Raw genomic sequence first — 21,892 nt, 5'->3', positions numbered from 1 at the left:
GCAGCTGTATAGAACCTTAGTTAGGCCACACTTGGAGTATAGTGTTCAATTCTGGTCGCCACACTACCAGAAGGATGTGGAGGCTTTAGAGAGGGTGCAGAAGAGATTTACCAGGATGTTGCCTGGTACGGAGGGCATTAGCTATGAGGAGCGGTTGAATGAACTCGGTTTGTTCTCACTGGAACGAAGGAGGTTGAGGGGCGACCTGATAGAGGTCTACAAAATTATGAGGGGCATAGACAGAGTGGATAGTCAGAGGCTTTTCCCCAGGGTAGAGGGGTCAATTACTAGGGGGCAAAGGTTTAAGGTGAGAGGGGCAAGGTTTAGAGTAGATGTACGAGGCAAGTTTTTTACGCAGAGGGTAGTGGGTGCCTGGAACTCGCTACCGGAGGAGGTAGTGGAGGCAGGGACGATAGGGACATTTAAGGGGCATCTTGACAAATACATGAATAGGATGGGAATAGAAGGATACGGACCCAGGAAGTGTAGAAGATTGTAGTTTAGTCGGGCAGTATGGTCGGCACGGGCTTGGAGGGCCGAAGGGCCTGTTCCTGAGCTTGTTTAATATCCAATAATAACTTTTAATACTTTAACTTTTCTTTGTCACCCCAGGTGGTGGAGGGAGGTGGCCTGGATCAAAGATGGCGGCGCCCAGGCTGGTCACAGCGCCGAGGAAGGCGGCCTGGCAAACAGGCGGCGCCCACGTGCGACGCCCGCGCCTGGATCAAAGATGGCGGCGCCCAGGCTGGTCACAGCGCCGAGGAAGGCGGCCTGGCAAACAGGCGGCGCCCACGTGGGACGCCCGCGCCTGGATCAAAGATGGCGGCGCTCCATTCCTCACAGCCGCCGGTTAACGTGCGGCGGGGCGGGGTCCTTCCTCCACGCCCCAGCCAGGAGCGGGGTGTCCAGCGCGGGCGCCTGCTCGCCGGCCGCGAAAAAGATGGCGGACGGCGAGCAGCCGAGTGGCAGCAGCGAGGAGGAGATGATGGAGGAGGGGGAGGGGGAGGACGGCCCCGGAGCCGCGCCGCTCCGCGTCTACCTGCCCGGGCAGCCGCTGGCCCCGGGCGAGGAGCTGGTGCCGGACGAGGCGGCCTACCGGCTGTACCAGCGGGCGCAGAGCGGTGAGGGAGCGCACCTCTAAAGATGGCGGCTTTGGGGGAGCGCACCTCTAAAAATGGCGGCTTTGGGGGGGCGCACCTCTAAAAATGGCGGCTTTGGGGGAGCGCACCTCTAAAAATGGCGGCTTTGGGGGGGAGCACCTCTAAAAATGGCGGCTTTGGGGGGGAGCACCGCTAAAAATGGCGGCTTTGGGGGAGCGCACCTCTAAAAATGGCGGCTTTGGGGGGGAGCACCTCTAAAAATGGCGGCTTTGGGGGGGAGCACCGCTAAAGATGGCGGCTTTGGGGGAGCGCACCTCTAAAGATGGCGGCTTTGGGGGGGCGCACCGCTAAAGATGGCGGCTTTGGGGGGGCGCACCGCTAAAGATGGCGGCTTTGGGGGGGCGCACCTCTAAAGATGGCGGCTTTGGGGGAGCACTGCTAAACATGGCGGCTTTGGGGGGGCGCACCGCTAAAGATGGCGGCTTTGGGGTGGAGCACCTCTAAACATGGCGGCTTTGGGGGGGAGCACCTCTAAAGATGGCGGCTTTGGGGGGGCGCACCGCTAAAGATGGCGGCTTTGGGGAGCGCACCGCTAAAGATGGCGGCTTTGGGGGAGCGCACCTCTAAAAATGGCGGCTTTGGGGGGAGCACCTCTAAAGATGGCGGCTTTGGGGGAGCGCACCTCTAAAAATGGCGGCTTTGGGGGGAGCACCTCTAAAAATGGCGGCTTTGGGGGGAGCACCTCTAAAAATGGCGGCTTTGGGGGAGCGCACCTCTAAAGATGGCGGCTTTGGGGGGGAGCACCGCTAAAAATGGCGGCTTTGGGGGGAAGCACCTCTAAAAATGGCGGCTTTGGGGGAGCGCACCTCTAAAAATGGCGGCTTCGGGGGGGAGCACCTCTAAAGATGGCGGCTTTGGGGGAGCGCACCTCTAAAAATGGCGGCTTCGGGGGGGAGCACCGCTAAAAATGGCAGCTTTGGGGGGGAGCACCGCTAAAAATGGCGGCTTTGGGGGGGAGCACCGCTAAAGATGGCGGCTTTGGGGGGAGCACCGCTAAAGATGGCGGCTTCGGGGGGAGCACCGCTAAAGATGGCGGCTTTGGGGGAGCGCACCTCTAAAAATGGCGGCTTCGGGGGGGAGCACCGCTAAAAATGGCAGCTTTGGGGGGGAGCACCGCTAAAAATGGCGGCTTTGGGGGAGCGCACCTCTAAAGATGGCGGCTTTGGGGGGAGCACCTCTAAAAATGGCGGCTTTGGGGGAGAGCACCTCTAAAGATGGCGGCTTTGGGGGAGCGCACCTCTAAAAATGGCGGCTTCGGGGAGGAGCACCGCTAAAAATGGCGGCTTTGGGGGGGAGCACCGCTAAAAATGGAGGCTTTGGGGGGAGCACCTCTAAAAATGGCGGCTTTGGGGAGCGCACCTCTAAAGATGGCGGCTTTGGGGGGAGCACCGCTAAAAATGGCGGCTTTGGGGGAGCGCACCTCTAAAGATGGCGGCTTTGGGGGAGCGCACCTCTAAAGATGGCGGCTTTGGGGGGAGCACACCTCTAAACATGGCGGCTTTGGGGGAGCGCACCTCTAAAGATGGCGGCTTTGGGGGGGGCGCACCTGCAAGTCCGTGCAGTTAAAGCGGGATTTAAAGGGGGAATTAGGGTTGTACACCCCAAAGTAGGGATTTAAAGGGGTTTTTCCTGCGTGGAAACATCCTCCCCATTCCTGTGAACCTCCCTCTGGACCCCCCTTTCCAAGGCCCCAGCACAGCCTTCCTCAGATACCGGGACCCAGAACTGCTGACAATGCTCCGAATGGGGTCTGACCAAGGCCGTGGGCAGCCTCAGAACTGGGGTTGGAGAGTCCAAGTTGGGGATTTGTTCCTCCGTGTGTCCCATCCACAAGCTGCACTGCAGCAACTCACCGAGGCTCCTCAGGCAGCACCTTCCCAACCCACGGCCGCGACCATCTAGAAGGACAAGGGCAGCAGATACCTGGGAACCCCACCCCCTGGAGGGTCCCCTCCGAGCCCCTCCCCACCCCGACTGGGAAAGATATCGGCCGTTCCTTCACTGTCGCCGGGGCAACAGAGAACAGTCCAGCACAATACAGGCCCTTCAATGTTGTGCCGACCATTTACCCCAATCTAAGATCAACCTAACCTCCACCCCTCCAACTTACCAACTTACTGCTGTCCGTGTGCCTGTCCAAGAGTCGCTTAAATGTCCCGAATGACTCTGACTCCACCACCTCTGCTGGCAGTGCGTTCCCCACACCCACCACTCTCTGTGTACGGAACCTCTGGCATCTCCCCCATACCTTCCTCCAATCACCTTAAAATTATGTCCCCCTGACAGCCATTGCCGCCCTGGGGAAAGGTCTCTGGCTATTCACTCTATCCATGCCTCTCATCGCCTTGTCCACCTCTATCGAGTCACCTCTCTTCCTTCGTCGCTCCAGTGAGAAAAGCCCAGCTCCCTCTACCTTTCTCCGTAAGACATGCCCCCCAGTCCAGGCAGCCTCCTGGTAAATCTCCTCTGCACCCTCTCCAAAGCTTCCACATCCTTCCTATGAGGCGACCAGAACTGGACACAATATTCCAAGTGTCGAACATCCTGGAAGTCCCTCTCTAACAGCGCAGTGGGTGTACCTACACCGCAGGGACTGCAGCGGCTCCAGAAGGCGGCTGACCCCCACCTCCTGAAGGGGCCCCTCGGGCTGGGCGATAAATAACCGTTTAGCCAGCGACGTACGCACCCCGCACAGGGACAAAATCGAGATTTCTTTCGTGGAAAGGGTTCGACATTTGAACGGCGGAATGACTTGAGTTGGGACACCGGGTTTAACTGTGTGTTCCCGAGGGGAAGCGGAATGAAAGAGGGATTGGGAGTCTGGAGGGCATGGGATGGGGGGCGTGTGTTAAAACAGGGGGAGGGGGTACAGCGGACAGTCGCTAACTCATTCTCTTTCCTCCCGTCTCCTCTCACAGGTGCTCCGTGCCTGAGTTTCGACATCATCACAGACGGGCTGGGGTCTCAGCGCACCAGCTACCCCTTGACCCTGTACCTGTGCGCGGGAACGCAGGCCGACACAGCGCAGGCCAACAGGTCAGTGCGGGGGGGGCGGTGCGGGGGGGGGGGGCGGTGCGGGGGGGGCGGTGCGGGGGGGGGGGGGGGCGGTGCGGGGGGGGGGCAGTTGGGGGGGGGCAGTGCGGAGGGGGGCAGTGCGGGGGGAGGCAGTGCGGGGGGGCAGTGCGGGGGAGGCATTGCGGGGGTGCGGGGGGGACACGGGGCGTTGCGGGGACGCGGGGACGCGGGGCGTTGCGGGGACGCGGGGCGGTGCGGGGACGCGGTGCGGGGACACGGGGCGGTGCGGGGGGGACACGGGGCAGGGCAGGACACGGGGCATGGAGGGACACGGACACGGGGCAGTGCGGGGACACGGACACGGTGCAGGGCGGGGACACAGGGCGGGGACGGGGACACGGGGCAGGGCGGGACACGGGGCAGGACGGGGACACGGGGCGGGGACGGGGACACGGGGCAGGGCGGGACACGGGGCAGGACGGGGACACGGTGCAGTGCGGGGACACGGACACGGGGCAGGGCGGGACACGGGGCAGGACGGGGACACGGTGCAGTGCGGGGACACGGACACGGGGCAGGGCGGGGACACGGGGCGGGGACGGGGACACGGGGCAGGGCGGGACACGGGGCAGGACGGGGACACGGTGCAGTGCGGGGACGGGGACACGGGGAAGGGCGGGGACACGGTGCAGTGCGGGGACGGGGACACGGGGCAGGGCAGGACACGGGGCATGGAGGGACACGGACACGGGGCAGTGCGGGGACAGGGACACGGGGCAGGGCGGGACACGGGGCAGGGCGGGACACGGGGCAGTGCGGGACACGGGGCAGGGCGGTGACACGGACACGGGGCAGTGCGGGGACACGGTGCAGGGCGGTGACACGGACACGGTGCAGTGCGGGGACACGGGGCAGGGCAGGGACACGGGGCAGGGCAGGGACACGGGGCAGGGCAGGGACACGGGGCAGGGCGGTGACACGGACACGGGGCAGTGCGGGGACACGGTGCAGGGCGGTGACACGGACACGGTGCAGTGCGGGGACACGGGGCAGGGCAGGGACACGGGGCAGGGCAGGGACACGGGGCAGGGCAGGGACACGGGGCAGGGCGGGGACACGGGGCAGGGTGGTGACACGGACACGGACACGGGGCAGTGCGGGGACAGGGACACGGGGCAGGGCGGGACACGGGGCAGTGCGGGACACGGGGCAGGGCGGTGACACGGACACGGGGCAGTGCGGGGACACGGTGCAGGGCGGTGACACGGACACGGTGCAGTGCGGGGACACGGGGCAGGGCAGGGACACGGGGCAGGGCAGGGACACGGGGCAGGGCGGGGACACGGGGCAGGGTGGTGACACGGACACGGGGCAGGGCGGGACACGGGGCAGTGCGGGGACGGGGACACGGGGCAGGGCGGTGACACGGACACGGGGCAGGGCGGGACACGGGGCAGTGCGGGGACGGGGACACGGGGCAGGGCGGTGACACGGGGCAGGGCGGGACACGGACACGGTGCAGTGCGGGGACACGGGGCAGGGCAGGGACACGGGGCAGGGCAGGGACACGGGGCAGGGCAGGGACACGGGGCAGGGCGGTGACACGGGGCAGGGCGGTGACACGGGGCAGGGCGGGACACGGGGCAGGGCGGGACACGGGGCAGGGCGGGGACACGGGGCAGGGCGGGACACGGGGCAGGGCGGTGACACGGGGCAGGGCGGGACACGGGGCAGGGCGGTGACACGGACACGGGGCAGGGCGGTGACACGGACACGGGGCACGGACACGGGGCAGTGCGGGGACGGGGACACGGGGCAGGGCGGGACACGGACACGGCTGATTCCCGGATATTCCCGCAGGTTGTTGGTGATGAAGATGCACAATCTGAGGGGGACGCGGGAGGACTCGGACTCGGAGAGCAGTCAGAGTGAGGAGGACGAGGAGGAGGAGGAGGCGAAACCGCTGCTCGAAATCGCCATGGTGCCTCACTACGGCGGAGTCAATCGCGTGAGGGTGAGAGGCACCCCCTCAACTCACCCTCAACTCACCCTCAACTCACCCCCTCAACTCACCCTCAACTCACCCTCAAGTCACCCTCAACTCACCCTCAACTCACCCCCTCAACTCACCCGCAACTCACCCTCAAGTCACCCTCAACTCACCCTCAACTCACCCCCTCAACTCACCCTCAACACACCCCCTCAACTCACCCTCAACTCACCCTCAACTCACCCTCAACTCACCCCCTCAACTCACCCTCAACTCACCCTCAACTCACCCCCTCAACTCACCCTCGACTCACCCTCAACTCACCCTCAACTCACCCCCTCAACTCACCCTCAACTCACCCTCAACTCACCCTCAACTCACCCCCTCAACTCACCCTCAACTCACCCTCGACTCACCCTCGACTCACCCTCAACTCACCCTCAACTCACCCTCAACTAACCCTCAACTCACCCCCTCAACTCACCCTCAACTCACCCCCTCAACCCACCCTCAACCCACCCTCGACACCCTCAACTCACCCCCTCAACTCACCCTCAACTCACCCTCAACTCACCCTCAACTCACCCCCTCAACTCACCCTCAACTCACCCTCAACTCACCCTCAACCCACCCTCAACTCACCCTCGACTCACCCTCAACTCACCCCCTCAACTCACCCTCAACTCACCCTCAACTCACCCTCAACTCACCCTTAACACACCCTCAACTCACAGTCAACTCACCCTCAACTCACCCCCTCAACTCACCCTCAACTCACCCTCAACTCACCCTCGACTCACCCTCAACTCACCCCCTCAACTCACCCTCAACTCACCCTCAACTCACCCTCAACTCACCCTCAACTCACCCCCTCAACTCACCCTCAACACACCCCCTCAACTCACCCTCAACTCACCCTCAACTCACCCCCTCAACTCACCCTCAACTCACCCTCAACTCACCCTCGACTCGCCCTCAACTCACCCTCAACTCACCCTCAACTCACCCTCAACTCACCCTCAACCTACCCTCAACTCACCCTCGACTCACCCTCGACTCACCCTCAACTCACCCTCAACTCACCCCCTCAACTCACCCTCAACTCACCCTCAACTCACCCCCTCAACTCACCCTCAACTCACCCTCAACTCACCCTCAACTCACCCTCGACTCACCCTCAACTCACCCTCAACTCAGCCCCTCAACTCACCCCCTCAACTCATCCCCTCAACTCACCCCCTCAACTCACCCTCAACTCACCCTCAACTCACCCTCAACTCACCCCCTCAACTCACCCTCAACTCACCCTCAACTCACCCCCTCAACTCACCCTCAACTCACCCTCGACTCACCCTGAACTCCCCCTCAACTCATCCCCTCAACTCACCCCCTCAACTCACCCTCAACTCACCCCCTTAACTCACCCTCAACTCACCCTCAACTCACCCCCTCAACTCACCCTCAACTCACCCCCTCAACTCACCCTCAAGTCACCCTCAACTCACCCTCAACTCACCCTCAACTCACCCTCGACTCACCCTCAACTCACCCTCAACTCAGCCCCTCAACTCACCCCCTCAACTCATCCCCTCAACTCACCCCCTCAACTCACCCTCAACTCACCCCCTCAACTCACCCTCAACTCACCCTCAACTCACCCTCAACTCACCCCCTCAACTCACCCTCAACTCACCCCCTCAACTCACCCTCAAGTCACCCTCAACTCACCCTCGACTCACCCTCGACTCACCCTCAACTCACCCTCAACTCACCCTCGACTCACCCTCAACTCACCCTCAACTCAGCCCCTCAACTCACCCCCTCAACACATCCCCTCAACTCACCCCCTCAACTCACCCTCAACTCACCCCCTCAACTCACCCTCAACTCACCCTCAACTCACCCCCTCAACTCACCCTCAACTCCCCCTCAACTCACCCTCAAGTCACCCTCAACTCACCCTCGACTCACCCTCAACTCACCCTCAACTCACCCTCAACTCACCCCCTCAACTCACCCCCTCAACTCACCCCCTCAACTCACCCCCTCAACTCACCCCCTCAACTCACCCTCAACTCACACTCAACTCACCCTCAACTCACCCCCTCAACACCCTCAACTCACCCCCTCAACTCACACCCTCAACTCACCCTCGACTCACCCTCGACTCACCCTCGACTCACCCTCGACTCACCCTCAACTCACCCTCAACTCACCCTCAACTCACCCTCAACTCACACTCAACTCACCCCCTCAACTCACCCTCAACTCAACCTCAACTCACCCCCTCAACTCACCCCCTCAACTCATCCCCTCAACTCACCCCCTCAACTCACCCTCAACTCACCCCCTCAACTCACACTCAACTCACCCTCAACTCACCCCCTCAACACCCTCAACTCACCCCCTCAAATCACACCCTCAACTCACCCTCAACTCACCCTCAACCCACCCCCTCAACTCACCCTCAACTCACCCTCAACCCCCCTCAACTCACCCTCAACTCACCCCCTCAACTCACACCCTCAACTTACCCCCTCAACTCACCCCCTCAACTCACCCTCAACTCACCCCCTCAACTCACCCCCTCAACTCACCCCCTCAACTCACCCTCAACTCACCCTCAACTCACCCTCAACTCACCCTCAACTCACCCCCTCAACTCACCCCCTCAACTCACCCTCAACTCACACTCAACTCACCCTCAACGCACCCTCAACTCGCACTCAACTCACCCTCAACTCACCCTCAACTCACCCTCAACTCACCCTCAACTCACCCCCTCAACTCACCCTCAACTCACACTCAACTCACCCTCAACCCACCCTCAACTCACCCCCTTAACTCACCCTCAACTCACCCTCAACCCACACCCTCAACCCACCCTCAACTCACCCCCTCAACCCAAACCCTCAACCCACACCCTCAACTCACCCCCTCAACCCACACCCTCAACCCACCCTCAACCCACCACCTCAACTCACCCTCAACTCACCCCCTCAACCCAACCCCTCAACCCACACCCTCAACTCACCCCCTTAACCCACACCCTCAACTCACCCCCTCAACCCACACCCTCAACTCACCCCCTCAACCCACACCCTCAACTCACCCCTTCAACCCACACCCTCAACTCACCCCCTCAACCCACCCCCTCAACCCACACCCTCAACTCACCCTCAACCCACACCCTCAACCCACCCTCAACCCACACCCTCAACTCACCCTCAACCCACACCCTCAACCCACCCTCAACCCACACCCTCAACCCACACCCTCAACCCACACCCTCAACCCACACCCTCAACCCACCCTCAACTCACCCCCTCAACTCACACCCTCAACTCACCCCCTCAACTCACCCCCTCAACTCACACCCTCAACACACACCCTCAACTCACCCCCTCAACCCACACCCTCAACCCACACCCTCAACCCACACCCTCAACCCACACCCTCAACCCACCACCTCAACTCACCCTCAACCCACCCTCAACCTACACCCTCAACTCACCCCCTCAACCCACACCCTCAACCCACACCCTCAACCCACCCTCAACCCAAACCCTCAACTCACCCCCTCGACCCACACCCTCAACTCACCCTCAACCCACACCCTCAACTCACCCCCTCGACCCACACCCTCAACTCACCCTCAACCCACCACCTCAACTCACCCTCAACCCACCCCCTCAACTCACACCCTCAACTCACCCTCAACCCACCCTCAACCCACACCCTCAACTCACCCTCAACTCACACCCTCAACCCACATGCTCAAACCACCCTCAACCCACCCTCAACTCACCCCCTCAACTCACCCTCAACTCATCCTCAACCCACCCCCGCAACTCACCCTCAACTCGCCCTCAACCCACCCCCGCAACCCACCCTCAACCCACCCTCAACTCACCCTCAACCCACACCCTCAACCCACACCCTCAACCCACACCCTCAACTCACCCTCAACCCACACCCTCAACCCACCCTCTCAACCCACCCTCAACTCACCCTCAACCCACACCCTCAACCCACACCCTCAACCCACCCTCTCAACCCACCCTCAACTCACCCTCAACCCACACCCTCAACCCACCCTCTCAACCCACCCTCAACTCACCCTCAACCCACACCCTCAACCCACACCCTCAACTCACCCTCAACTCACACCCTCAACCCACCCTCAACCCACCACCTCAACTCACCCTCAACCCACCCTCAACCCACACCCTCAACTCACCCTCAACTCACCCTCAACCCACACCCTCAACCCACACCCTCAACTCACACCCTCAACCCACCCTCAACCCACCACCTCAACTCACCCTCAACCCACCCTCAACCCACCCCCTCAACTCACCCTCAACCCACCCTCAACCCACACCCTCAACCTACCCTCAACCCACCCTCAACCCACCCTCAACCCACCCCCTCAACTCACCCCCTCAACCCACCCCCTCAACCCACCCTCAACCCACACCCTGAACTCACCCTCAACTCACCCTCAACCCACACCCTCAACCCACACCCTCAACTCACCCTCAACTCACCCTCAACCCACCCCCGCAACTCACCCTCAACTCACCCTCAACCCACCCCCGCAACTCACCCTCAACCCACCCTCAACTCACCCTCAACTCACCCACAACTCACCCTCAACCCACCCTCAACCCACCCTCAACCCACCCCCTCAACTCACGCTCAACCCACCCTCAACCCACACCCTCAACTCACCCTCAACTCACCCTCAACTCACACCCTCAACCCACCCTCAACCCACCCCCTCAACTCACCCTCAACCCACCCTCAACCCACACCCTCAACTCACCCTCAACCCACACCCTCAACCCACACCCTCAACTCACCCTCAACTCACCCTCAACCCACACCCTCAACTCACCCTCAACCCACACCCTCAACCCACACCCTCAACTCACCCTCAACTCACCCTCAACCCACACCCTCAACTCACCCTCAACTCACCCTCAACCCACCCTCAACCCACCCCCTCAACCCACCCCCTCAACTCACCCCCTCAACCCACCCTCAACCCACACCCTCAACTCACCCTCAACTCACCCTCAACCCACACCCTCAACCCACACCCTCAACTCACACCCTCAACTCACGCTCAACCCACCCCCGCAACTCACCCTCAACCCACCCCCGCAACTCACCCTCGACTCACCCTCAACTCACCCTCAACCCACCCCCGCAACTCACCCTCAACTCACCCTCAACTCACCCTCAACTCACCCCCTCAACTCACCCCCTCAACCCACCCCCTCAACCCACCCCCTCAACCCACCCCCTCAACCCACCCCCTCAACTCACCGCCTCAACTCACCCCCTCAACTCACCCCCTCAACCCACACCCTCAACCCACCCCCTCAACTCACCCCCTCAACTCACCCCCTCAACTCACCCCCTCAACCCACACCCTCAACTCACCCCCTCAACCCACCCCCTCAACCCACCCCCTCAACCCACCCCCTCAACCCACCCCCTCAACTCACCCCCTCAACTCACCCCCTCAACTCAACCCCTCAACTCACCCCCTCAACCCACCCCCTCAACCCACCCCCTCAACTCACCCCCTCAACTCACCCCCTCAACCCACCCCCTCAACTCACCCCCTCAACTCACCCCCTCAACTCACCCCCTCAACCCACCCCCTCAACTCACCCCCTCAACTCACCCCCTCAACTCACCCCCTCAACTCAACCCCTCAACTCACCCCCTCAACCCACCCCCTCAACCCACCCCCTCAACTCACCCCCTCAACTCACCCCCTCAACCCACCCCCTCAACTCACCCCCTCAACTCACCCCCTCAACTCACCCCCTCAACCCACCCCCTCAACCCACCCCCTCAACCCACCCCCTCAACCCACCCCCTCAACCCACCCCCTCAACCCACCCCCTCAACTCACCCCCTCAACTCACCCCCTCAACTCAACCCCTCAACTCACCCCCTCAACCCACCCCCTCAACCCACCCCCTCAACTCACCCCCTCAACTCACCCCCTCAACCCACCCCCTCAACTCACCCCCTCAACTCACCCCCTCAACTCACCCCCTCAACTCACCGCCTCAACTCACCGCCTCAACTCACACCCTCAACCCACACCCTCAACTCACCGCCTCAACTCACACCCTCAACCCACCCCCTCAACCCACCCCCTCAACTCACCCTCAACTCACACCCTCAACTCACCCCCTCAACTCACCCCCTCAACTCACCCCCTCAACCCACCCCCTCAACACCCCCTCAACTCACCCCCTCAACTCACCCCCTCAACTCACCCTCAACTCACCCTCAACTCACCCCCTCAACTCACCCTCAACTCACCCTCAACTCACCCTCAACTCACCCTCAACTCACCCTCAACTCACCCTCAACTCACCCTCAACTCACCCTCAACCCACCCTCAACTCACCCCCTTAACTCACCCTCAACTCACCCTCAACCCACACCCTCAACCCACCCTCAACTCACCCCCTCAACCCAAACCCTCAACCCACACCCTCAACTCACCCCCTCAACCCACACCCTCAACCCACCCTCAACCCACCACCTCAACTCACCCTCAACTCACCCCCTCAACCCAACCCCTCAACCCACACCCTCAACTCACCCCCTTAACCCACACCCTCAACTCACCCCCTCAACCCACACCCTCAACTCACCCCCTCAACTCACACCCTCAACTCACCCCCTCAACCCACACCCTCAACTCACCCCTTCAACCCACACCCTCAACTCACCCCCTCAACCCACCCCCTCAACCCACACCCTCAACTCACCCTCAACCCACACCCTCAACCCACCCTCAACCCACACCCTCAACTCACCCTCAACCCACACCCTCAACCCACCCTCAACCCACACCCTCAACCCACACCCTCAACCCACACCCTCAACCCACACCCTCAACCCACCCTCAACTCACCCCCTCAACTCACACCCTCAACTCACCCCCTCAACTCACCCCCTCAACTCACACCCTCAACACACACCCTCAACTCACCCCCTCAACCCACACCCTCAACCCACACCCTCAACCCACACCCTCAACCCACACCCTCAACCCACCACCTCAACTCACCCTCAACCCACCCTCAACCTACACCCTCAACTCACCCCCTCAACCCACACCCTCAACCCACACCCTCAACCCACCCTCAACCCAAACCCTCAACTCACCCCCTCGACCCACACCCTCAACTCACCCTCAACCCACACCCTCAACTCACCCCCTCGACCCACACCCTCAACTCACCCTCAACCCACCACCTCAACTCACCCTCAACCCACCCCCTCAACTCACACCCTCAACTCACCCTCAACCCACCCTCAACCCACACCCTCAACTCACCCTCAACTCACACCCTCAACCCACATGCTCAAACCACCCTCAACCCACCCTCAACTCACCCCCTCAACTCACCCTCAACTCATCCTCAACCCACCCCCGCAACTCACCCTCAACTCGCCCTCATCCCACCCCCGCAACCCACCCTCAACCCACCCTCAACTCACCCTCAACCCACACCCTCAACCCACACCCTCAACCCACACCCTCAACTCACCCTCAACCCACACCCTCAACCCACCCTCTCAACCCACCCTCAACTCACCCTCAACCCACACCCTCAACCCACACCCTCAACCTACCCTCAACCCACCCTCAACCCACCCTCAACCCACCCCCTCAACTCACCCCCTCAACTCACCCTCAACTCACCCTCAACTCACCCCCTCAACTCACCCTCAACTCACCCCCTCAACTCACCCTCAACCCACACCCTCAACCCTCACCCTCAGCCCACACCCTCAACTCACCCTCAACCCACACCCTCAACTCAGCCCCTCAACTCACCCTCAACTCACCCTCAACCCACACCCTCAACCCACCCCCTCAACTCACCCTCAACCCACACCCTCAACCCACCCTCAACTCACACCCTCAACCCACACCCTCAACTCACCCTCTCAACTCACCCCCTCAACTCACCCCCTCAACCCACCCTCAACCCACCCCCTCAACTCACCCTCAACCCACACCCTCAACCCCACCCTCAACTCACCCTCAACTCACCCTCAACTCACCCCCTCAACTCACCCTCAACTCACCCTCAACTCACCCTCAACTCACCCCCTCAACTCACCCTCAACTCACCCTCAACTCACCCTCAACCCACCCTCAACTCACCCTCGACTCACCCTCAACTCACCCCCTCAACACCCTCAACTCACCCTCAACTCACCCTCAACTCACCCTTAACACACCCTCAACTCACAGTCAACTCACCCTCAACTCACCCCCTCAACTCACCCTCAACTCACCCTCAACTCACCCTCGACTCACCCTCAACTCACCCCCTCAACTCACCCTCAACTCACCCTCAACTCACCCTCAACTCACCCTCAACTCACCCCCTCAACTCACCCTCAACACACCCCCTCAACTCACCCTCAACTCACCCTCAACTCACCCCCTCAACTCACCCTCAACTCACCCTCAACTCACCCTCGACTCGCCCTCAACTCACCCTCAACTCACCCTCAACTCACCCTCAACTCACCCTCAACCTACCCTCAACTCACCCTCGACTCACCCTCAACTCACCCTCAACTCACCCCCTCAACTCACCCTCAACTCACCCTCAACTCACCCCCTCAACTCACCCTCAACTCACCCTCAACTCACCCTCGACTCACCCTCAACTCACCCTCAACTCAGCCCCTCAACTCACCCCCTCAACTCATCCCCTCAACTCACCCCCTCAACTCACCCTCAACTCACCCTCAACTCACCCTCAACTCACCCCCTCAACTCACCCTCAACTCACCCCCTCAACTCACCCTCAACTCACCCTCGACTCACCCTCAACTCCCCCTCAACTCATCCCCTCAACTCACCCCCTCAACTCACCCTCAACTCACCCCCTTAACTCACCCTCAACTCACCCTCAACTCACCCCCTCAACTCACCCTCAACTCACCCCCTCAACTCACCCTCAAGTCACCCTCAACTCACCCTCGACTCACCCTCAACTCACCCTCGACTCACCCTCAACTCACCCTCAACTCAGCCCCTCAACTCACCCCCTCAACTCATCCCCTCAACTCACCCCCTCAACTCACCCTCAACTCACCCCCTCAACTCACCCTCAACTCACCCTCAACTCACCCCCTCAACTCACCCTCAACTCACCCCCTCAACTCACCCTCAAGTCACCCTCAACTCACCCTCGACTCACCCTCGACTCACCCTCAACTCACCCTCGACTCACCCTCAACTCACCCTCAACTCAGCCCCTCAACTCACCCCCTCAACTCATCCCCTCAACTCACCCCCTCAACTCACCCTCAACTCACCCCCTCAACCCACCCTCAACTCACCTTCAACTCACCCCCTCAACTCACCCTCAACTCACCCTCAACTCACCCCCTCAACTCACCCTCAAGTCACCCTCAACTCACCCTCGACTCACCCTCAACTCACCCTCAACTCACCCTCAACTCACCCCCTCAACTCACCCCCTCAACTCACCCCCTCAACTCACCCCCTCAACTCACCCCCGCAACTCACCCTCAACTCACACTCAACTCACCCTCAACTCACCCCCTCAACACCCTCAACTCACCCCCTCAACTCACACCCTCAACTCACCCTCAACTCACCCTCGACTCACCCTCGACTCACCCTCGACTCACCCTCAACTCACCCTCAACTCACCCTCAACTCACCCTCAACTCACACTCAACTCACCCCCTCAACTCACCCTCAACTCAACCTCAACTCACCCCCTCAACTCACCCCCTCAACTCATCCCCTCAACTCACCCCCTCAACTCACCCTCAACTCACCCCCTCAACTCACACTCAACTCACCCTCAACTCACCCCCTCAACACCCTCAACTCACCCCCTCAAATCACACCCTCAACTCACCCTCAACTCACCCTCAACCCACCCCCTCAACTCACCCTCAACTCACCCTCAACCCACCCTCAACTCACCCTCAACTCACCCCCTCAACTCACCCCCTCAACTCACCCTCAACTTACCCCCTCAACTCACCCCCTCAACTCACCCTCAACTCACCCCCTCAACTCACCCCCTCAACTCACCCCCTCAACTCACCCTCAACTCACCCTCAACTCACCCTCAACTCACCCTCAACTCACCCCCTCAACTCACCCCCTCAACTCACCCTCAACTCACACTCAACTCACCCTCAACGCACCCTCAACTCGCACTCAACTCACCCTCAACTCACCCTCAACTCACCCTCAACTCACCCCCTCAACTCACCCTCAACTCACCCTCAACTCACCCTCAACTCGCCCTCAACTCACCCTCAACTCACACTCAACTCACCCTCAACCCACCCTCAACTCACCCCCTTAACTCACCCTCAACTCACCCCCTCAACTCACCCTCAACCCACACCCTCAACCCACCCTCAACTCACCCCCTCAACCCAAACCCTCAACCCACACCCTCAACTCACCCCCTCAACCCACACCCTCAACCCACCCTCAACCCACCACCTCAACTCACCCTCAACTCACCCCCTCAACCCAACCCCTCAACCCACACCCTCAACTCACCCCCTTAACCCACACCCTCAACTCACCCCCTCAACCCACACCCTCAACTCACCCCCTCAACCCACACCCTCAACTCACCCCTTCAACCCACACCCTCAACTCACCCCCTCAACCCACCCCCTCAACCCACACCCTCAACTCACCCTCAACCCACACCCTCAACCCACCCTCAACCCACACCCTCAACTCACCCTCAACCCACACCCTCAACCCACCCTCAACCCACACCCTCAACCCACACCCTCAACCCACACCCTCAACCCACACCCTCAACCCACACCCTCAACCCACCCTCAACTCACCCCCTCAACTCACACCCTCAACTCACCCCCTCAACTCACCCCCTCAACTCACACCCTCAACACACACCCTCAACTCACCCCCTCAACCCACACCCTCAACCCACACCCTCAACCCACACCCTCAACCCACACCCTCAACCCACCACCTCAACTCACCCTCAACCCACCCTCAACCTACACCCTCAACTCACCCCCTCAACCCACACCCTCAACCCACACCCTCAACCCACCCTCAACCCAAACCCTCAACTCACCCCCTCGACCCACACCCTCAACTCACCCTCAACCCACACCCTCAACTCACCCCCTCGACCCACACCCTCAACTCACCCTCAACCCACCACCTCAACTCACCCTCAACCCACCCCCTCAACTCACACCCTCAACTCACCCTCAACCCACCCTCAACCCACACCCTCAACTCACCCTCAACTCACACCCTCAACCCACATGCTCAAACCACCCTCAACCCACCCTCAACTCACCCCCTCAACTCACCCTCAACTCATCCTCAACCCACCCCCGCAACTCACCCTCAACTCGCCCTCAACCCACCCCCGCAACCCACCCTCAACCCACCCTCAACTCACCCTCAACCCACACCCTCAACCCACACCCTCAACCCACACCCTCAACTCACCCTCAACCCACACCCTCAACCCACCCTCTCAACCCACCCTCAACTCACCCTCAACCCACACCCTCAACCCACCACCTCAACCCACCCTTAACCCACACCCTCAACTCACCCTCAACTCACACCCTCAACCCACCCTCAACCCACCACCTCAACTCACCCTCAACCCACCCTCAACCCACACCCTCAACTCACCCTCAACTCACCCTCAACCCACACCCTCAACCCACACCCTCAACTCACACCCTCAACCCACCCTCAACCCACCACCTCAACTCACCCTCAACCCACCCTCAACCCACCCCCTCAACTCACCCTCAACCCACCCTCAACCCACACCCTCAACCTACCCTCAACCCACCCTCAACCCACCCTCAACCCACCCCCTCAACTCACCCCCTCAACCCACCCCCTCAACTCACCCCCTCAACCCACCCTCAACCCACACCCTCAACTCACCCTCAACTCACCCTCAACCCACACCCTCAACCCACACCCTCAACTCACCCTCAACTCACCCTCAACCCACCCCCGCAACTCACCCTCAACTCACCCTCAACCCACCCCCGCAACTCACCCTCAACCCACCCTCAACTCACCCTCAACTCACCCACAACTCACACCCTCAACCCACCCTCAACCCACCCCCTCAACTCACGCTCAACCCACCCTCAACCCACACCCTCAACTCACCCTCAACTCACCCTCAACTCACACCCTCAACCCACCCTCAACCCACCCCCTCAACTCACCCTCAACCCACCCTCAACTCACCCTCAACTCACCCTCAACCCACACCCTCAACCCACACCCTCAACTCACCCTCAACTCACCCTCAACCCACACCCTCAACTCACCCTCAACCCACACCCTCAACCCACACCCTCAACTCACCCTCAACTCACCCTCAACCCACACCCTCAACTCACCCTCAACTCACCCTCAACCCACCCTCAACCCACCCCCTCAACCTACCCCCTCAACTCACCCCCTCAACCCACCCTCAACCCACACCCTCAACTCACCCTCAACTCACCCTCAACCCACACCCTCAACCCACACCCTCAACTCACACCCTCAACTCACCCTCAACTCACCCTCAACTCACCCTCAACCCACCCCCGCAACTCACCCTCAACTCACCCTCAACTCACCCTCAACTCACCCCCTCAACTCACCCCCTCAACCCACCCCCTCAACCCACCCCCTCAACCCACCCCCTCAACCCACCCCCTCAACTCACCGCCTCAACTCACCCCCTCAACTCACCCCCTCAACCCACACCCTCAACCCACCCCCTCAACTCACCCCCTCAACTCACCCCCTCAACTCACCCCCTCAACCCACACCCTCAACCCACACCCTCAACTCACCCCCTCAACCCACCCCCTCAACCCACCCCCTCAACCCACCCCCTCAACTCAACCCCTCAACTCACCCCCTCAACTCACCCCCTCAACTCAACCCCTCAACTCACCCCCTGAACCCACCCCCTCAACCCACCCCCTCAACTCACCCCCTCAACTCACCCCCTCAACCCACCCCCTCAACTCACCCCCTCAACTCACCCCCTCAACTCACCGCCTCAACTCACCGCCTCAACTCACACCCTCAACCCACACCCTCAACTCACCGCCTCAACTCACACCCTCAACCCACCCCCTCAACCCACCCCCTCAACTCACCCTCAACTCACACCCTCAACTCACCCCCTCAACTCACCCCCTCAACTCACCCCCTCAACCCACCCCCTCAACACCCCCTCAACTCACCCCCTCAACTCACCCCCTCAACTCACCCCCTCAACTCACCCCCTCAACTCACCCCCTCAACTCACCCCCTCAACTCACCCCCTCAACTCACCCCCTCAACCCACCCCCTCAACCCACCCCCTCAACTCACCCCCTCAACTCACCCCCTCAGCTCACCCCCTCAACTCACCCCCTCAACTCACACCCTCAACCCACCCCCTCAACTCACCCCCTCAACTCACCCCCTCAACTCACCGCCTCAACCCACACCCTCAACCCACACCCTCAACTCACACCCTCATCTCACCCCCTCAACCCACCCCCTCAACCCACACCCTCAACCCACCCCCTCAAATCACCCTCAACTCACCCCCTCAACTCACCCTCAACTCACCCTCAACTCACCCCCTCAACTCACCCTCAACTCACCCCCTCAACTCACCCTCAACCCACACCCTCAACCCTCACCCTCAGCCCACACCCTCAACTCACCCTCAACCCACACCCTCACCTCAGCCCCTCAACTCACCCTCAACTCACCCTCAACCCACACCCTCAACCCACCCCCTCAACTCACCCTCAACCCACACCCTCAACCCACCCTCAACTCACACCCTCAACCCACACCCTCAACTCACCCTCTCAACTCACCCCCTCAACCCACCCTCAACCCACACCCTCAACTCACCCTCAACCCACACCCTCAACCCACACCCTCAACTCACCCTCAACCCACCCTCAACTCACCCTCAACCCACACCCTCAACCCACCCCCTCAACCCACACCCTCAACCCACCACCTCAACTCACCCCCTCAACCCACACCCTCGACACCCCCTCAACCCACACCCTCAACCCACACTCTCAACCCCACCCTCAACTCACCCTCAACCCACCCCCTGAACCCACACCCTCAACCCACACCCTCAACTCACCCTCAACTCACCCCCTCAACTCACCCCCTCAACCCACCCTCAACCCACCCCCTCAACTCACCCTCAACCCACACCCTCAACCCCACCCTCAACCCACCCTCGACTCACCCCCTCAACCCACACCCTCAACTCACCCCCTCAACTCACCCTCAACCCACACCCTCAACTCACCCCCTCAACTCACCCTCAACCCACACCCTCAACCCACCCTCAACCCACACCCTCAACTCACCCTCAACCCACACCCTCAACTCACCCTCAACTCACCCCATCAACTCACCCCCTCAACCCACCCTCAACCCACACCCTCAACCCCACCCTCAACCCACCCTCGACACCCACTCAACCCACACCCTCAACTCACCCTCAACCCACACCCTCAACTCACCCCCTCAACTCACCCTCAACCCACACCCTCAACTCACCCTCAACCCACCCCCTCAACTCACCCTCAACCCACCCCCTCAACCCACCCCCTCAACCCACTCCCTCAACCCACACCCTCAACTCACCCTCAACTCACCCTCAACCCACCCCCTCAACCCACCCTCAACTCACCCCCTCAACCCACCCTCAACTCACCACCTCAACTCACCCCTTCAACACACCCTCAACCCACCCCCTCAATCCACCCTCAACTCACCCCCTCAACCCTCACCCTCAACTCACCCCCTCAAACCCACACCCTCAACCCACCCTCAACTCACCCCCTCAACCCACACCCTAAACTCACCCCCTCAACTCACCCCCTCAACTCACACCCTCAACTCACCCTCAACCCTCACCCTCAACTCACCCCCTCAACTCACCCTCAACCCACACCCTCAACCCACCCCCTCAACTCACCCTCAACCCACACCCTGAACCCACACCCTCAACTCACCCCCTCAACTCACTCCCTCAACTCACCCTCAACCCACCCCCTCAACTCACCCTCAACCCACCCCCTCAACTCACCCCCTCAACACACCCTCAACCCACACCCTCAACTCACCCTCAACCCACACCCTCAACTCACCCCCTCAACTCACCCTCAACCCACCCTCAACCCACACCCTCAACCCACACCCTCAACTCACCCCCTCAACCCACACCCTCAACCAACACCCTCAACCCACACCCTCAACTCACACCCTCAACTCACACCCTCAACTCACCCCCTCAACTCACCCTCAACCCACCCTCAACCCACACCCTCAACCCACACCCTCAACCCACACCCTCAACCCACACCCTCAACTCACCCACTCAACTCACCCCCTCAACTCACCCTCAACTCACCCTCAATCCACACCCTCAACACACCCTCAACTCACCCTCAACTCTCACCCTCAACCCTCACCCTCAACCCACACCCTCAACTCACCCTCAACCCACACCCTCAACCCACCCCCTCAACCCACACCCTCAACACACCCTCAACTCACCCTCAACCCTCACCCTCATCCCACACCCTCAACTCACCCCCTCAACACACCCTC

At 61.1% G+C, this 21,892-nt stretch overlaps 1 protein-coding gene across 1 annotated transcript in view; it reads left to right on the top strand.

Moving 5' to 3' along the window:
* Positions 1 to 925: 925 nt before the first annotated feature.
* The window catches only part of grwd1 (glutamate-rich WD repeat containing 1), a 38,527-nt gene continuing 17,560 nt past the window's right edge, over positions 926 to 21,892 (top strand). Inside the window, exons 1-3 of the mRNA XM_072489125.1 lie at positions 926 to 1,121; positions 4,079 to 4,196; positions 6,036 to 6,189. Coding sequence (XP_072345226.1) covers positions 941 to 1,121; positions 4,079 to 4,196; positions 6,036 to 6,189 — 453 coding nt within the window. The 5' untranslated portion in view covers positions 926 to 940. The remainder of the gene's footprint in view (positions 1,122 to 4,078; positions 4,197 to 6,035; positions 6,190 to 21,892) is intronic.

This window comes from Scyliorhinus torazame, chromosome 23, assembly GCF_047496885.1.
Source record: "Scyliorhinus torazame isolate Kashiwa2021f chromosome 23, sScyTor2.1, whole genome shotgun sequence".
Taxonomy (NCBI): Eukaryota; Metazoa; Chordata; class Chondrichthyes; order Carcharhiniformes; family Scyliorhinidae; genus Scyliorhinus; species Scyliorhinus torazame.
Note: the sequence above shows the minus strand (reverse complement) of the source record. Positions and strands in the feature narration are given on the sequence as shown.